The sequence below is a fragment of the Cydia splendana genome, chromosome 4 (assembly GCF_910591565.1).
Source record: "Cydia splendana chromosome 4, ilCydSple1.2, whole genome shotgun sequence".
Lineage (NCBI taxonomy): Eukaryota > Metazoa > Arthropoda > Insecta > Lepidoptera > Tortricidae > Cydia > Cydia splendana.
In genome coordinates, this window is record NC_085963.1 from 8,178,830 (window position 1) to 8,197,672 (window position 18,843).

Genomic DNA, 18,843 nt, shown 5'->3' on the forward strand with positions numbered 1-18,843 from the left:
AACCAACTTTTTTTTTTTTTTAACAAAAGTACATACACAATTACAATTATATGGTTTCGCCAAACTGTAATTCTTGTTTAGATTAGTGGTCCCCAAACAAAGAAAAAACGACGGGTTGCACTCCGGGAGTGCCGACAGAAGTGAAAACTCAATGACTAGTCCAAAATGTCTGCAGCACTATGTATAATTGACCCATCCTCCTTTCTATTGAAAAACTTTAGTTCCGAAATTGCTGGCCAGTGAGCTTAAATTTGTAGCGTTAATTGTTTAAAATTCGAATAGAAATTGTAAAGTTACCTTGCAGACCTCGCATCTAAATATATTTGGTCATGATATTTTGAGTTTTATTCACCAGCACTAGAGTTCACTTTTATTAGCGATTTCATCAAGATGTAACTTTATTGAATTATATTGGAGTGATATAAAGTTAGAATGTAACTGTGAGATCCTCGTATTTCAGCCCGTACAAGATTAGAACATTGAGCTTTATTGCTTAATATAAAAGTCCAGTTTTAAATAATTGACCTGATTATGATACGTTATGACTAAAGTTCTTTGGTGAATAACATTGTCCGTAACACATAACGTCAGCGCGTTACGCTGTCTCGAGTTTATGATTTTTTCCCCACCTCAAAAAGTGCTCAGCGCCGCTAAAGAAGTTTTCACTTCAAAAATGTGGCTGTAAACCTTGCGTTATACCTACTACAAATTTAATTTATAATAAGGAAATCGCTATAACATAGGTACAAGAGGCCAAAAGGGGCTTGATTTACCTTTATTGCCTATACAGGCGTCTACGAATATGGTCACCTCTCATTTTTATCAGCCGGATAAATGTACATTAATGTAAGTAGGTATACCTAATAAATGTTAATTATTATAAAAATAAATTTAGTTACGTAATATTTGAAGCAACCGGTAACATCACTCATTATTCTCATTAACGTTTAATTTACTGCTTTGTCAAATTATACTTATTATATTCATGTACAAGTATGTACCTAAATATAAATAGGTTCATAATGGGCTCATAAAACGCTTTATAATCTTGGTGCTTCATGTTTTGAATTACAATTATGGCAGATACATAAATCATGACGCGTCGTAAACGCGGGCCGGGAAACAGTGATAAAAATGTGACGGTCTCGGTAAAAAATATCTACTTAAGTACCTACCACTTACTAGGTATTTTTTTAGGTATCAACAAAGAGAATAGATAGTATAGGGGGGTCCTGTCATAGTAAATTTTGTAGTCACAGTAAATTAACAATTTTAAAAACACAGGTATCAGTGAATGAACATGGGTCAAAATGATATAAAAATAATAAAATCATTTATCCATATATATTAATTTCTTGATAGTTTTATACGTTTTCATTTTGAGTTTTGGTTGTGTGTCGATAGATGGCAGTAAATTTACTGTGACTACAAATTATATCATTTTGACCCATGTTAATTCACTGATACCTGTGTTTTTAAAATTGTTAAATATGAAATGGTGTCGTCACCGCCATCTAGCCGAGGATAGGCCAAAGGTGTATGCGCCATCTGTCCGAGAATGACTTTTTCTTGACTTCCGAGGCACGTTTTTTCCTTAGACTTTATTCATCTTATACGGAGTTACATATGTCTTTGGTATCAATAAGGTGCTACTGCCCGAAAGGAAATTATAAATCGCCTTTATAAGTGGAAAAGTGGTAAGTATTATACATAGGTACGGGTACCTGTTATGTGAGTTAAGTATGTAATTTCGTATAAATATACCTATACCTAAAAATATTGTTACTTAGATGTAATGGTTTGGGGTAGTTCATTCGAAGGCTCTATGTATACGAGAATAATAAATTCTGGTATGAAAAAAAAATCTTAGAGACCAATTCGAACGTAGGTACACTGACATAATAATGATATCTATGATGTTTACTCATACACTGTTAGTGCTTGAAAATGGAGACCTGTGGCCTATTTTATAAAGCTACAAGTTACAATTTACAAGCGGAAGTCTCTTTCTAACCCTATGTGTTAGAACGAGACTTCCGCTTGTAAATTGTAACTTGTAGCTTTATAAAATAGGCCACTAGACTCTCCGAAACATAAATTTAGCGCGATTGACTGAAAATACGTCAGTTAAACAGGAACATTAGCTTAATCCCACACCGCGTAAAGCCATATAATATCAGCATTTTTGTTATTACTCTGTATAGAGAAAATCAAGAGCGGAAACTCGAAACAGAAGTTGTGTATGTATATTTATAATAATTATAATGCATGTATGGCGTAATTTTGCGTGTCCAAAACAACACAACGACCAAAACAAATGAATCATCCGAAATCTAAGTCACGAGGGCTGCCTATTCAGCCTATTCTGCATAGGTATCATGAGACACTGGCCACTCTGATACATTTAAGCGGCGTTATTGCATTTAATTGATATCTACGCCGCCGGAGCCAGTCTTGCATGATGTAATGTCTCCAGATCGGGGCGCAGTTGACCCCCATTAACCCCAATCGAAGGGCTAAATTATTTGCCCGGTCACACCAATGCTGTACTGTTAATCATACTGTTTTTCCACTCTTAATATGATACCCTATTATAGCGTATTACCGTGTTATTAGTATCATTCGCACGTTACAATGTTTGTTTATGAGTGGGACAACCACCACGAATACCACGATTAGGTACTTCAAGTTTGTGATTGACAGATAGTTTAATGCCGGCTGTACACACTCGTCGAGACCCCGAGACAGGCCGAGAACGAGTGTGTCGTACATACTGCTCCCTTCTCGTCTCGTCTCGCTGTTATCTGGGCTCTAACCGCGAAAATCGAAGTTCGCAAATTGCGGGCATTTTTCTCTGTCAGTCTTATAGAGAAAGATCCCCAGATCCTCAGATTGGATCGGTGCGGTACGTGCCGAGGCCCGAGACTCTCGGTGAGAGGCTCTCGACGAGTGTGTACCTACAGCCAGCGTATACACACACACACACACACACACACAGCACACAGCTGTACAGCGTGGTAGGTAGGTTGTTTAATTTTATCTTTTCTACAATAGAATACAAAACACATCAACATCTTTAATGCCGGCTGTAACATGACTTCATTGCGACATGCGCGACATGTTTAGATATTTTTGGCACGGACAGTAGGTACAAACACTGGTGACTTGTGGCCCTGCTAATTGACGTGACCTGTCGAAAGTCTCGCGCAGCTAACTGCGCACATTTAGCAGCCCAGTGGTTATTAACTGGCTTAGAGCGTTCTTACCAACGAGTTTTATGTTGCAATTGTGCGTACGTTGTAATAAAGGCACGATTCTATAAATTATAGGTAAATACACATATCTTACATGAGAGCGTTGAGAAGTGTGTGGTATGAGATTGCTAAATAGAATTAGGAACAGTGTGATAAGGGAAAATTGTGGACTGAATGTAGATCTATGCTGTAGTGACAAAAATTGAGAAAGGTATATTGAGATGGTTTGGACACGTGGAAAGAATGAGTGAAAGAAGGCTAACAAAGAGAGTGTATTACTTGTATAAGGGAGACGTGGAAGTGGGAGTTGGAAGGGGTAGACCTCGGCGGACTTTCTCTGATCAGATCGGGGAAATCCTGAAGAAAGCTCAGGTCAAGAGCACCCTAAACCGGCGAGCGTGTATGAGAAATGAAAGTGAAGGAAGCGAAAGGGGTATATGTCAGGATCGTAGCAAATGGAAATCCGTGGTCTCTGCCTTACCTGTTACCTAAAGGTCAAACTTAATATGACTGCCAGAGTCAGTCGCTCCTATGAAGCGAGCTATCCAGCCTTTCTAGCTTCACATTTTACACTAAAAATAATACAATAATTCTGTTTCAATTACCTCAATTCATTATGCATATAACAAGCACCATTTTATGTTTACGGCGCAAGTAATGAAATAAAAAACTAAATATACCCAACCAAATATTTTACACCCATTATAGCAAAGGGCCATTTATCGTTCCAAAATCTCAGCTTTATAGCATTTTTTTCATGTAAATGAGGGTATAAAGTCGTTATGAATATGTTTTGCATTGCAATATATCGAGTTACTTTTGGCGCCGGCCGAGGGCGGGCGGTAACTGATTGTCTCGGCACCCGCCCAGCTCGCAGACGAATGCGTTCACTAACTCCGAAATAAATACTTGTTAACTCGAAAATAAGAGGTCAACTTCCAACTATATGTGTTCAGTGTTATACCAGACGGAATTGGATGAGGGCATTCCCGCTTTTCGTAATCAGGGGACTCATTATTTAGCGGTGCTGATTGCTGATAAATATTAACAGACTGTTAATTTTAGGTTTAGGTATATATTAGGTCCTTTTGTTAGGTACACACGCGATTGCTTTTTTGACGCTTTTAGTAAGCGTGAGGGCGATTCTGATGTGTTATGGATTTGATCTTGTTTTGATACGACCGTGACGATCATCTTGGTGATAAGAGTGCATCTCACTCACGACCAGGGATCGGAACCGGTTTTTTGCTAAAACTTCGAAATAACCATATACTTCGAATTATTTTATAGGTACTCGATATGTAGGACTCAGTTGTGTTTTTAGGTAACAACTTCGTATTATTAGATTGCCCCATTAGAAATGAAATAATTAACAAAGAACGAAAAAATTCTAAAAATACCGCTATCCGATCCCTGCTCACGACGTTCACTGCATTTCAAAGACACCAATCAGCCTGAGCGATCTTCAATTCTTCAAGGTTTAAAACGTAACAATTTTTTTATTCAGAATAAGCCTCCGTTTTTAGGGTTCCGTACCCAAAGGGTAAACGGGACCCTATTACTAAGACTCCGCTGTCCGTCAGTCCGTCCGTCCGTCCGTCACCAGGCTGTATCTCACGAACTGTGATACGAGGGGCGTTCAAAATATTCTCGGTATTGATATCTTACAACCTCTTCTAAAATTTCTTTTGTTACTGGCCGCTAAGGTTTATTCATTGACATTAAAAAAAAGTATAATTCGAACCGAGATGTTCTTTTGTTTTTCTGCAATTGCTGAACAAACATGAACATCATGTGCGAATTGACAATGTTAACTAAATCAGAACATCAATGCGTCATAAGATTCTCGACAAAACAGGGTAAAAATAAAAAAAACCATAAAAGACGAGGAAATGGATTGTGTTTACCGTGAGTCTGCTCCTTCTTTATCTACCATTAAAAAGTGGTCAAGCGAATTTAAGGGTGGAAGGGCTAGTATTGAAGATGACCCTAGACCTGGTCGGCCTGTAGTAGCTACTTCACAAGAAAATATTGATAAAGTGGAAAAACTTATATTGGAAGATGGTCGAGTGAAGGTAAAATCTATAGCTCAAGTAACCAATCTTTCTATTGGTATCGTACATGATATTATCCATGACCATCTTAATATGTCAAAAGTAAGTGCAAGATGGGTTCCGCGAATGCTGACTCGGCTTCAAAAAGACATGCGTCGTGTAGCGTGTAGTTCCGATGTTATTGACCTGTGCGGTGAAAATCCTGATGAGGTGCTGCAAAGAATAGTTACTGGAGATCACATTAAACCTGGGTTCATCATTATGACCCAGAGAGTAAACAAGAGTCCATGCAGTGGCACATTAAGGGTTCAGCTCATCCCAAGATGTTCAAGGTCGTCCCTTCAGCTGGCAAGGTCATGGCCACGATATTTTGGGATTCTGAAGGAATATTACTAATCGATTATAAAGAAAAAGGTGTAAATATCACAGGACAGTACTACGCTAACATTCAACGTCAATTAAAGGATGCTATCAAAGAAAAGAGGCGAGCAAAGATAACCAAAGGTGTTCTGCTTCTGCGTGACAACGCCCCCGTCCATACTGCTCATATTGCCAAGGCAGCTATTGTTGAATGTGGGTTTGAAACTGTTACTCACCCACCGTATAGTCCGGTCTTAGCCCCCAGCGTCTTCTTTTTGTTCCCCAATCTTAAAAAGGATCTGCGTGGAATTTTTTTTTCTGATGATGAAGCATTGAAGGCGGCAGTGGAGGAGCATTTTTACACCAAAGACAAAAAAAAATTTTTATCGGGGATTTAAAAAAAATTGATCGATCTTTTAAGTGGATGAACATAGGGAGGGAGTATATTGAAAAATAAAAATATCAAACTTTTCGTACTTGTTTGTTTTCATTTTCATACCGAGAATATTTTGAACACCCCTCGTAGATAGCAGTTGAAATTTTCACAGATGATGTATTTCTGTTGCCGCTATAACAAATACTAAAAACAGAATAAAATAAAGATTTAAGTGGGGTTCCCATACAACAAACGTGATTTTTGACCGAAGTTAAGCAACGTCGGGCGGGGTCAGTACTTGGATGGGTGACCGTTTTTATAGATAATGGTACGGAACCCTTCGTGTGCGAGTCCGACTCGCACTTGGCCGGTTTTTCTGTCTGTACCCGATTCTCTCTGAGTTTGTGATGCCATGTTGGATTCCATTATATTCTAGCTAATTTAATTTGTATGCAAGGATTGTGATGCTGCTCCTTAATAACTTGCTTGCTTGCTAATTGTACATAGGCCATCTCAAAATTCAAGCAACTGATAGATACATCGATATTTTTACATCAAAGAATTAAAACACATGCATGTAGTGTTTATGCTGTATTTGGTAACCTTCTCTGAAAAATACATAATAAATTCACTTATATCCGTATTGTTGTATAATATCGTTAATCTTCGGCGTTCACTTTTAAATAATAATATTCGGGTTCATCGGTATCATAAATTTCTTTAAGCATATGGAGTACTAAAGATTGAATGTAGTCAACCTGTAACAATTAAATATAAGATTTGAAAACGGCCAATTTTAATAACGGTCCTTTTAAATTGACTGTTTTCATTACTAATTATATTATATACTGCTTGCAACTACTGCGGAAACTCGCCCAGATAGAGTGAGGAATCGTGCTACTCTCAGCGTTATAGCACGCACAACTTTATTACTGATCAAAAAATAAAACAGAATAGTCGTCATATTACCTGGTCCGGAGGGCAGTAACCGTCGTCAGTGGACCTCGCGACGGTCACCAGAACAGGTGGCGGCAAAGCTTTCAACAATGGTCTGATGATCTTATCCATTTTATGTCGCACCTCCTCCTCTGTGCTAATATGATGCGGCAACCCGCCCTGGTCGCGCGTGCAGCCGCCCGCGTACACCGCCCACCAGTTCGGTGGCTCGCCCAACCGCCCAGCTTCGGATAACACTGCAGAGGCGATATCTGAAACCTACGCTGATTTATGAAAAGAAAATGTCAATGGGGGTGTTACAAGTTATTTCAAACGTAAAAAGTAAATTAGGCACAACTTCGTCCTACCGTAAGCGAAAAAGGCTTGTGCTGTGGAGTATAAATTAACTAATACTTAAAACAATACATAAATGGATGGAATTATCGATCGCCAGTATGAAATATTTGTCATAATTGTGATTCATCGCTGATTTTCCCTATCAAATTTGAACTCATGCCCTTCCCGTTAAGCTTTATAAGTAACAGTCCGGTCATTTTTTACGTCATCCGAGAACGTTACCACAGAGTAATGAATAGTACTACCGTACAGAAAGGAAACTTCCTACAAAAACGAAGTTTGACAGCGGTTCAGGGTCGAATCATGCTGTCCCTTTCTAATATATGGCACTATCCCTTTCGGCTATTTAGGGTTGTCAAAAATCAAGAGATTATCTTATCTGTGGTCGTGCACGCAAAAGGAAGTCAAGTGGTGCCAACTCTAATAATTGCTCGGAGCAATGCTGAGCCGAGCGGAGCCGAGTTTGACCGAAGTCAGGAGTTTCGCACCCCTGACGTTACTCTCTCACTACCTATAGTATATAGGTATAATACATACTACGTATAGTATATCCATTAAGTATTCGATAGGTAACGTCTGTTGCAAGTATCATAAAATAATTCACTTACTTTCTGAAAAGTCTCCGTCTTTTCACCTTCATAATTCTCCAAATTATTATGTTCCTCGAGGTGCTGGAATAAGTTTTCGAGTTCGTTCAATTGCCTTTCACGTAAATTCACAAATTTCTCTACATTTTCGTTATCGTCGCTATCGGGAAATTTAAATCCAAAGATTGGCTCCAAGCGATCGTACAGTTGTATATTTTCATAAAGGGATAGAAAGGGATTTCCCGTGCTAAAGAAGTCTAAATCGATATCGAGAACATAAGGGCGCGATATTGCTAGTTCTTTAGCCAGTATTTGCATATCGGTTTCATCTTCTGTATTGTTCGGGTCGGGAACTTCTGCTACGGTTAGGGTAAAGGTTCGTTTGTTGTCGAGTTTCGAAGAATAGAGGGCATCAGACATGTAATATGGTTCTTTGCTGTTAACGCGCAGTAAGCCGTTAACCGGGTGATCGCCGACTTCTATGACACGAGAGCCATCTTTGAATTGTTTTGCCCAAGGCGGCCGTAGCCATACAACGCGGTCTATATGTCCGGCCGCAGCCGCGGGAACTATCCAGTTTTCTATTTGTAACAAAGGCAACAGTTCTCTGCCAGCCCGGGCCTCGGCACCCTTCAATTTACGATCTATAAGCATGTCAGGGTGAGCGTCGAAGTGAAGTAGCGTGGTTCCTTCCAATGGCAATTTTTTTCCTCCGATGGCGGAGTAAACAAACTGTAAGGCATCATTGTGTTCCTCCACTACATAAACTGGCACTTTTTTGTAGCGCTTCAAGGGCGGCTCGCTTCGTTTCTCGCCATTTCCCGCCATTGCACTCCAGTTATCAGAATATTCCCAATTTTGATTTAGCAAAGGGAACCCTTATACAAATATCTGAAACATTATTATGATCACTTACATTACAGTGGCACTTAGTTCTAGTAGGATGTTCTTGAAGAAAAAGTAAGCCATTTTAACTCGGGCTTATCTTCGAATTTATTATGACGCCCGCCACTACAGATAAAAGGGTACCCATTGTAGATCACGACACTTCAGTTAACGGAGAGAAAACTAATGCAAAGTGTTACCTAAATAAAATATTCTAAGAAATCTTACAAAACCTCGAATGTTTTTGACATAAGGTAGATAATTAGACATACATATGCACAATAGACCGTCTGGAAATCGATGTAAATATTCTTAGATACAACAGTTATCATATTCTACTTCTATATATTGAATGTCACAGAGTGTTCCAGCTAAATAATCTAATATTATTATGATCTGTCTCAACAGTGGGTCCTTGACTAAGCCAACAAAGCTTCGTTTTTGCTCGCCTACACTGTCTGTTCTGCGGGTCGAAATTTGGGTCAAGGCGCCGCCCCGCAAAATATACAAGGGAGGATCACTTTGCTAACAAATACAAAGAGACTTCGAAAACAAAATAGCCTATAGGTATTGGACTTTTGCGTTGCTATGGTGCGAATATGGAAATCAGCAATTAAACCAAGAATTAAGAATTTGGAGCGAGCGTTATTGTATCCTAAGAGACGGCGCTGCAAAAAATCGGATAAACACCTAAAACATCGAAGTAATTATTGCGTCTTCTATAAACATTTTTATCGAGTTAATGGAATAATATATACATATTAAATTCCGTTGGCAATTTTCGATTTCCGTCAACCTCTTAATAAACACACTAGGTATAAAAGTTATACAGTACGTGCCAGTGCCCTATAAAACTGAGCCCTCAATATGCCATCTTATGATTCGAATAGTTAATGAAAGTAGATGAATCACATCTTTACCATCAGCGTCACTAAGTATAAAGCCCGTCACAGACGCAGCTATAATAGTTATTGATATACAAAAATATATTATAGCTCGGTATATATTCCATATATTTTGGTATATTTCCTTCCTATTCTGACGTGACTTTGTAATCGATATATATTTCTCTCTCTAGGACAGCAACGACTTTTATGATTGCAAAAATATATACAGTGTAAACTCCATATAACGTCACTCGATATAACTCGGTAGTACTATTTATTAGTTATTCTGTGATATAACTCGGTATTTTGGTACCTTTATCGTCTGTGGTGCTTAGTTATACTAAACTTATATAATATTATATGTAGGTATATATATTGTGGTTTATAGTATATTAATATACATATATTATATAGCTACTTCTGTGATGGACTTAAGTAAATAGAACGATAAAATTATTGCATTTTCAAAAAGCAATAATTGGCTAAAGTAAAAAAAGCCTAGCATAATACCTCAGAAAGTAAGTCTAGCATAATGATGCTACCCATTCTAGCCAATCCGGCTAGCCGTAAACTACTCTTGGTAGGAAAGCCACCAAGGGCTGCAGCTGTCTTTATATCAAGTTTAAGGATATCCCATCCCGCCAATGGTGGGTACACCATTGGTGGGGTGGCTTCTACCGCTTGTTCCTCAAGTATACGGGGGTTTTCAGAAAAAATGGTAACATCTACTTGTTTTGGAAAAATCATCAACTTTTGAGTTATTTAGACTCAGAATCACGAGTACTATTGAATGAGACAAAGAAAAAAAGTGTCCCCAGTTTTTCATACCTATTTTGGGTGTCAGTTTTGAAACGGTTCATACAAAATCTACTTAAGAGTTTGTTCGGAAAGAGAAGAGTCGCGAAATGTATAGGGCCCCATACATTCCACGACTCTTCTCTTTTCGCACAGACTCTATGTGAAAATGTGTTACACAACTGCCACTTTTTTTGGGGCACATTTTTTTCTTTTTAAATCGATAGTCCTCGTGATTCTGAGTAGAAATAACCCAAGAGTTAATGGATTTTCGAAAAAAAGTAAATGGTACACTTTTAAGTGAAAATGCCCATACAGACATTATCACTTTATTTAGGCACTTGCTTAATGCAATTTTACACCAAGCATGTTTATCTGATATTTGAACAGCTGAAGTCTCTGCATACAAGTTTGCTTAACGTTTACTATCCGAGTATTTGTTACCGTGTCTTGTTGATAGAAGACGTCAAGACCTAATAAGACATGCCCCACGAGCATGGTTCGACGTAGGTTCGTAGCATTACTTCAAAACATCCGTGAATGTTTTTGAGGCGTAGAACCCCTCTTAGGGCCGGGGGGGTGTTGTGACGGCGCCCGGGGTCGATACTGCGCGTCGTGACATCACTACGCTACTACGCCGCCCAAACATAACCCCGCGCCCCTCCCCCGTGACCCATTGCGCCGTTGTTGCCCACCTGGGTCAAGGTGTGGAAGCCGCGATGGACACGGCTGAATGTTCCGGTGGCCCTTGAAGCGGAGACTTATACAATCAAGGGCTAATATTAGTTATTAAGTACAAGCTTTTATTTAGTTTCACCTGACCGTTGTCTGCCTGTCTGTCTGTCTGTAATCAAATCTTGCAAGTTAAATTTAATCCACTTCTCGGTTTCCGATTGAGCTGAAATATTGCATGCATGTATATCCCTCTGCAACTGTGGTGACTTTTTTAGAGAGATTCTACTGATGTGGTGTCTATCAGACCTCATTTTCGATAATTCATTAAAAATAAACTAATAGCAAAATGGTAACTATTGTTTTATATAACAATCAATCCATTTATAATTTAATAAATTCAATTGTAAAATACGTTAAAAATAAAATACATAAGATATATATATACTTATATATATATATATTTTTTTTTTCAAATCCAGAGATCCATAATATTGTTAGTAATATATAATAAATTTGAATGACATCCCAGTTTCTTACAATATGTACTTAGGCTAACAAAAAAAGAAAAAAAACTTAACAATCAACAACTTCCAAGTAACTTCATTAATTTTCCTTCTTTTGAACATTATATTTATACTTTTAAAAAATATAGAGAAAATCTAAAGACAGAATAAGGCACTAATCAGTCCTGAAGTTGGTACTTATTTTAAAGGATTTTCGTCGATCAACTATGTAAAATATAATTATTTACGTGGTGAGGTCTCTCAGACACTATAGAAACATTACTATTTTTGTGAGGTGACGTCTGATAGACCCTATAATTACTATGAACAAGTACATATTTTTATGAGGTGAGGTCTGTCAGACCCAGGACTTATTGCTGTGCTCACGTCTGTGGGACACCCGCAGCTCATATCTCCCGATGCATGCACCACATTGCCGCTCGGGCATCACTGTCCGATGCCGCGAGTCGTTTGAGGAAGGAACGACTCGCGGCATCGGAAGGAAGGAGTTATATCGCGCCGTACGCCGACATAGCAACAAAAAAAAATTTGGCGGTGTCTGATAGACCGCACATCAGTCGCAGAGGGTTAAATCAGATGACAATTCAATATTATGGTACCATCGAGCTGATCTGATGATGGAGACAGGAGGTGGCCATATGAACTCTGTGATGAAACAACGCAACCGAATTGTGTTAGGGGTTTTTAGAATTGTCTCGATGAGTATTAGTTGTCTGTCGTAAGAAAAGTAGTCAGTGATAAAAGCTTGTACTAAAAATGAAATTATTGCCAAAAACTTATTTATTTACTGAACCCAGACGCAGCTTTTTGGAGCACGTGAAAGAAAAAGTAGGGGTCGTGTCGTATCAAAAAGTCAAAGAAATAGCGCAAAATAGAGAGAGCTGGTAGATACTCCACTGACAAGAGCTCACTGGGCTTAAGAGCTGACTGACTCTTAAGTTAATGATGATGAATTGATTATATTAAAATAAATTGTGAGCTGTTTGTTCTCTGTCCATGAAATAACTACGATTTTAACTCCGGTTTCAAATGTTTCCTGCTCTGAAATTAGGTACTCATCATCATTCTCTTGCCCTTGTCCCATTCTCTGAAATTAAGTACTAATATAATAAAATGTACCTATTTATTTAAATTTACCTATTATGCACTAATAAAAAGTACCACATGTACCTATGGTATGCGCAAATTCGACTTATTTTAGTAGCAGTGTTCACGATTATTTTGGTGATACCAACGTAAGGAGAGATGTTACTGTAATATTAGCGGACATCAACAAACATCATTTTATATTTATTTATCAATATTTAATTAAGGAGGATCGGTTGCGTCGCCGTACTAAACTCGTTTTGCGTGTTAGTATTTCATCATCATCATCATCATCATATCAGCCAGAGGTTGTTAGTATTTACTCTTACAAAACACATGTGTAGATCGATTTCTAAATCTATTTGTATAAAATAACGGCATTTCCGATTCTAGGAAATAATGCACACATATTATTTTTAGATCGAGCTATAGTTATTCCAGGAAGTAGGGGAGGTTGGGGACCGCCTCCCGACTGCCCAATGGTACCTTACCTTACCTCCCCTAGAGTAAATTTCTAGGTATATTATGTACAGTTAACCAATTTCATTTCTGGGCTATTTCTGTCAAAGACTATAAAGAATAAAATCTTGACTATTAAATTTTTTAATAAGTATATTTTTATTTTTATAAAAAGTAATTTAGTAGATTGACACATTTCCTATTATTGTAATATATTAATTTTAACCTATTGACATTACCTAGGCTAGGCATATATTTTAAATATTTTTATAATTATTTTTGGACATTTTTATTTTTTATATTCTTTATTAATTTGACTGATTTTTACTTTTTACCTACTCTTTTCTATTTTATAGAAAGTCGTTTTATATTATATTATATTACTGTTTTATTTTATTGTTTTTAGATTATTATTATTGATATTTTGTCGTGATGATCTTTTTGTGAATGCATTTTATTTTGACATGTAAAATTTAATGTACATTTTCAATAAGAAATAAATGAATCAATCAATCAATAACACACAAAAAAAAACAAAGCTATATTGTCCTTATAAAATATTGTGTTTAAGCATATAGTAGTTGTTATACAATATTTTTCTCTATAATGAAGGGTATGCAACATACGATATTCTTGATTTTATACTATTATAAAATTAAAAAAAGTAAGTATACATAAGATTTACTTTGTTCTGTAGTTTTATATCATTTCATTTTGTGTTTATTTCCGCTGTACCCTGTGTAGAAACCCAATATAGCTCAACTGGTAATTAAGATACAAACATCTAAAAATCGGGATAATTCTCACTGACTGACAGACCTACTCACCTAATATCAAAAACCTAACCCACTTCCAGATGACCTTCACACTAAGCACCTATCGAATTTGTAATAGCAAAAGTAAAGTTTAGTTTCAAAATCAACTATGATGAATACTAATAATTTGTGTACTATAAGTAATGATATCCCATCAAAACCATAAATAAATGAGAGCCGAGTTCATTATTAAGAATATGCATTGTTGTTGACTCTGCCGTTTGCTGGCAAAAGAATTGAGATCTATATGAGTGCCAAGCGAGCGTTGAAATCTAGTTGGGATTTAATTAAAGTTTGGGATTTGTCTTGGCGAGAGTTTAGGGTTCCGTACCCAAAGGGTGAAAACGGGACCCTATTACTAAGACTCCGCAGTGCGTCTGTCTGTCTGTCTGTCATCAGGCTGTATTAAATTTTCATGAATGGTCTATTTCTGTTGCCGCTATAACAACAAATACTAAAAATAGAATATAACAAATATTTAAGTGGGGCTCCCATACAACAAACGTGATTGTTTTTGCCGTTTTTTGCGTAATAGTACGGAACCCTTCGGGCGTCCGACTCGCACTTGGCCGGTTTTTATACCAACTAACTACATTTTAGATAAATAACATACCATACACAAATATAATATAGCCTGTACGTAAAAAATAGCTCGTCCGGGTTCGGCGACGGTGTCTTGTTTCCTTGGATGTAGTTGTCGGTAGCCAGCTAGCCACATACAAAACTGGACGTAGTCGCGTAACGTAACACGGTCCGGCGAAAACACTGGACGTCTACAACCGGCCTAAGAGCATAAAATCGGAACTAGGTAGGTGATTTATGTGTGACTGTAAGACAATGAATCAATAAACATAGTAAATTTAAGTAACTTACTGTATTTAAGAGAATATTAGGATTAAAACATCATAAAGAAAACACAATTAAATCCATTACAAACATAAAGCTTATAGGTTAGTTTTTTTAGGCCGCCTGACATTAAAAAAGTGTATTTTTCTACTCATAAAGATGCATTGGTCTTCGGTCCAAACTATACATACAGAACCAGGAATTTCGTTTCATAATACATTACTTTGTATTTGTACTATTCATCTTAATACAGTTTGTTTATTTTAACCCTTGGGACGCCTAGTGCCATATCCGTACCAGTCCTGTGAACTGCCGGAGGGTCTTCAATTTTTGTACCCGTCAACTGCCTAGTCCCAGATCTGTACAAAGTGTCTCAACTGCCTTGTGCCTTATCAGTCACCAAATTTATTGTATTATATTTTTACAATTTTGAGATCTAAACACTTACAAATAGAGTTTTATATCATTTGCACAATATCACTTTTTTTTTATCGCGGCAGTTGACGGGTACAAAAATTGAAGACCCTCCGGCAGTTGAGGGGGATGGGACGGATCCGGCACTAGGCATCTGACGGGTACAAGTACGTTTGTCGGTTCGGCGTTCCAGGGGTTAAGAAATACGTATAAAGGCGAACTTAATACTTTAAAACATTCTCTTACAGTCGAACTTGGGTCCAAACCGACACTGCAAAGTATTGTGAACAAGGGCCCAACGTTTTCAGAGGCCTTACCGCGAACCACGTTCGACGTGCTGCCCCCCTGTCACACTTACGTACGTATTTACAAGTGCGACAGAGAGGCAACACGTCGAACGTGGTTCGCGGTAGGCCCTCTGTTCTCTTTCACGGCGCAGCAACTAGTATAATTTCTCTCTCCTCGCTCTTTTAAAAATGCCGTTTGTCAAAAAAGGACAACCATACTGTTGACAAGATGGACTTCAAATCAAGTGTTGCCTTTTGTGATGCGCCCAGGCTGTGTATGTGTGCGTAAAAGCGTATATGTGTGCTCTTTTAGGGATGTGAAAAGTCGATTTTAATCATGTCATATATCGATAACCGCTACACAGCGGAATGAAATAGCGATTAATTGAAGCTTCAATATCTTCGTTAAACATAAACATAATTGAAATGCTAATGGATAATGAATATATTATAATATAATAATATAATTCAATTATTGCGGAACACCTATTTTAGTAGGTATTTATGTATTTTAATTAAATATCTGAACTTTCCCTTGGTTCCCTGCTGGGGCGTGACTATAAAATTGTGATCTGATAACCACAATAAAGAATAAAAGCGTTTTTGTTCATTTTAGGTACCGTTAAACCTTTGAAGTAAAATTAAAATTGCAAGAAATGTCGATAGTTTATCGATATGACTTTATCGACAGCAAGGTGGGCCTCATTGTTAATCGTACACTAAACAAAAGTGGCAACAGTGACAGCTCGCTGAGACACCGTCTCTATATATTATAAGTCGTCTATGATTGTGAATTACGAATCGAACATACTTTAAACGATTTGTTTAGTTTGGACTAGGACATTTTTTTAAGTAACAGTTAGAGAAATACGGCTGTAAGCCCTCAAAATATTACAAGCGGATTGATTCAAATTTTTCGCCAAGGAAATACCCATAGATTTAATAGGCGGGTTACATTCGCGGCTCGTGGCTCGTCTCGCGGCGCGTGTCGTGGCTCGCCTCGAGTGGCCTTGAGCGCATGAGCCCGTCGAGCTAATGATTACACTCTCGCCTCGTGGCTCGGCTCGAGGCTCGTCTCATGGCCCGTAAGCTCGTCGAGCTAATATATTTTAAACACTAACGGCACGGCATAAGGTTTATAATTGAATGACAAGCCGAACGCGAGTGTGAACGTAAGCGCGCGTCCCGCGCGAGCCCCTTTGGCTCGTGCCCAAAAAACCGCTCCTCCACGCGAGCCAGGCGAGCGCGAGACAAGTCACGAGCCTACCGTTCACACTCGCGTCTCGTGGCGCGGCTCGCGGCTCGTCTCGTGGCTCGCGCGAGAGTCTAAGCCGGCTATAATACAGGGTGTCCCATAAGTGACACGTCACAGTGACACTGGAGGTAGACCAGGCCAAGAGGAACCAAACCAACTTAACATGACCCCAGTAAAAGTGGCACGGTTTTTGAGTTATTGCCAAAATAAGGTTTTTCATGAATTTTGACCGTTTTTAACATTTTTACTAAGTAGCAACGGATTGCAGATTTCCAAGTTTTAACTTATTTTTTATGAGGCTTTCGAAAGATGTTAATAATTCCTATTTTATTGCAGGAAGGTACATGGAATATACCATTTTTGAACCTGCATAACATGCTCAATATTTTGACGTTATTTGCTCATTACTTTTCTAGTAATTTTTTTTCACGACAGGTGGTCAAAGTCGAAATTAATGTTTCGCTGTGAATTTAATTCAAGATTAAACCAGTACTTTTTTGCATTTTACATTGTTTAACGATAAAATACCTATTCTGTTATCTTAATTAACTATTCATGATGCCGTACACATAAAGAAAAACTAACTTCGAGACCTTTCCGAGTGCACACTGGCACTAACAATGTTAAAACGGTCAATATTCATGAAAAACCTTAACTTGGCATAAACTCGAAAACCGTGCCACTTTTACTGGGGTCATGTTAAGTTGGTTTGGGTCCTCTTGGCTTGGTCTACCTCCAGTGTCACTGTGACGTGTCACTTATGGGACACCCTGTATATAGAGATCCCGTCTCAGCGAGCTGTCACTGTTGCCACTTTTGTTTAGTGTACGATTAACAATGAGGCCCACCTTGCTGTAGCCATGTCGATAAAGTCATATAGATAAACTATCGACATTTCTTGCAATTTTAATTTTACTTCAAAGGTTTAACGATACCTAAAATGAACAAAAACGCTTTTATTCTTTATTGTGGTTATCAGATCACAATTTTATAGTCACGCCCCAGGAGGGAACCAAGGGAAAGTTCAGATATTTAATTAAAATACATAAATACCTACTAAAATAGGTGTTCCGCAATAATTAAATTATTTTATTACATTATAATATATTCATTATCCATTAGCATTTCAATTATGTTTATGTTTAACGAAGATATTGACGCTTCAATTAATCGCTATTTCGTTCCGCTGTGTAGCGTTTGTCGATATATAACATGATTAAAATCGACTTTTTACATCCCTAAAAGAGCACACATATACGCTTTTACGCAAACATACACAACCTATGCCTACCAAAAAAGGCAACACTTTGATTTGAAGTCCATCTTGGCAACAGTATGGTTGTCCTTTTTTGAAAAAAACGGCATTTTTAAAAGAGCGAGGAGAGAGAAATGATACTAGTTGCTGCGCCGTCAAAGAGAACAGATAACGTTGGGCCCTTGGAAATACTTAATCACAAAAAATAGAGTAATATATAAGCGTAATATTATAAAAAACATATATTATACTTTATAACTTTCAAAGATACCTATATAAAAATAAAACACTAACCATAATAGTGTTTCGACGCTTGCGAGATATTAGGCCTACTTTAGCTTAACACTCCAACTTTTAATAAAATTTAATTTATACTCACATGCGGCACAAAGGACGAACTGTAAATGCTTACACTTAACCAAACTTAACTAATAGATGTAACGATGATACTGATTATCAGATTAGGGGCAAATATAACACTATGACACTAACAAAGTATTTATGTCGATTTTGAACTGCGGCAAGATATTGTAGAGTCATTGTCACCAAACATAATGCACGATTTAGTCACTCATCCACCGCATTTATCTGTTCATCTCCATTACTCATATACAAATACAAAAAGCATACAACAAAAAACTCTCCACGAAATAAGTTTGTGTAGGTACCTACACGCCATGTCATAATGTGATTGACACTAAACATTTGAAAAATGTTATGGTCCATAGTTATGGTT

General features: G+C 37.7%; 1 protein-coding gene across 2 annotated transcripts; it reads right to left on the bottom strand.

Moving 5' to 3' along the window:
- Positions 1 to 6,662: 6,662 nt before the first annotated feature.
- LOC134789484 (UPF0489 protein C5orf22 homolog) lies at positions 6,663 to 14,992 on the bottom strand. 2 transcript variants are annotated; one of them, XM_063760062.1, is made up of 4 exons: positions 14,924 to 14,992; positions 7,946 to 8,815; positions 7,014 to 7,259; positions 6,663 to 6,802 (listed from the first exon to the last, which is right to left on the bottom strand). In XM_063760062.1, the coding sequence occupies exons 2-4, from the start codon at positions 8,750 to 8,752 to the stop codon at positions 6,704 to 6,706; spliced, it is 1,152 nt and encodes a 383-aa protein (XP_063616132.1). In that variant the 5' UTR covers positions 8,753 to 8,815; positions 14,924 to 14,992; the 3' UTR covers positions 6,663 to 6,703. The 2 variants fall into 2 exon arrangements, with proteins under 2 accessions (XP_063616132.1, XP_063616131.1); XM_063760061.1 differs by lacking the exon at positions 14,924 to 14,992 and adding an exon at positions 14,664 to 14,797.
- Between the last annotated feature and the right edge of the window lie 3,851 nt (positions 14,993 to 18,843).

What these genes read in the sequence shown, in the direction of transcription:
- LOC134789484 (XM_063760062.1), bottom strand. Translation starts at nt 8,752, where the DNA reads ATGGCGGGAAATGGCGAGAAACGAAGCGAGCCGCCCTTGAAGCGCTAC. An exon ending in AGACGGAGACTTTTCAGAAA is followed by an intron (nt 7,260 to 7,945) that starts GTAAGTGAATTA and finishes AAATCAGCGTAG; the next exon opens with GTTTCAGATATCGCCTCTGC. An exon ending in GTTACTGCCCTCCGGACCAG is followed by an intron (nt 6,803 to 7,013) that starts GTAATATGACGA and finishes TAATTGTTACAG; the next exon opens with GTTGACTACATTCAATCTTT.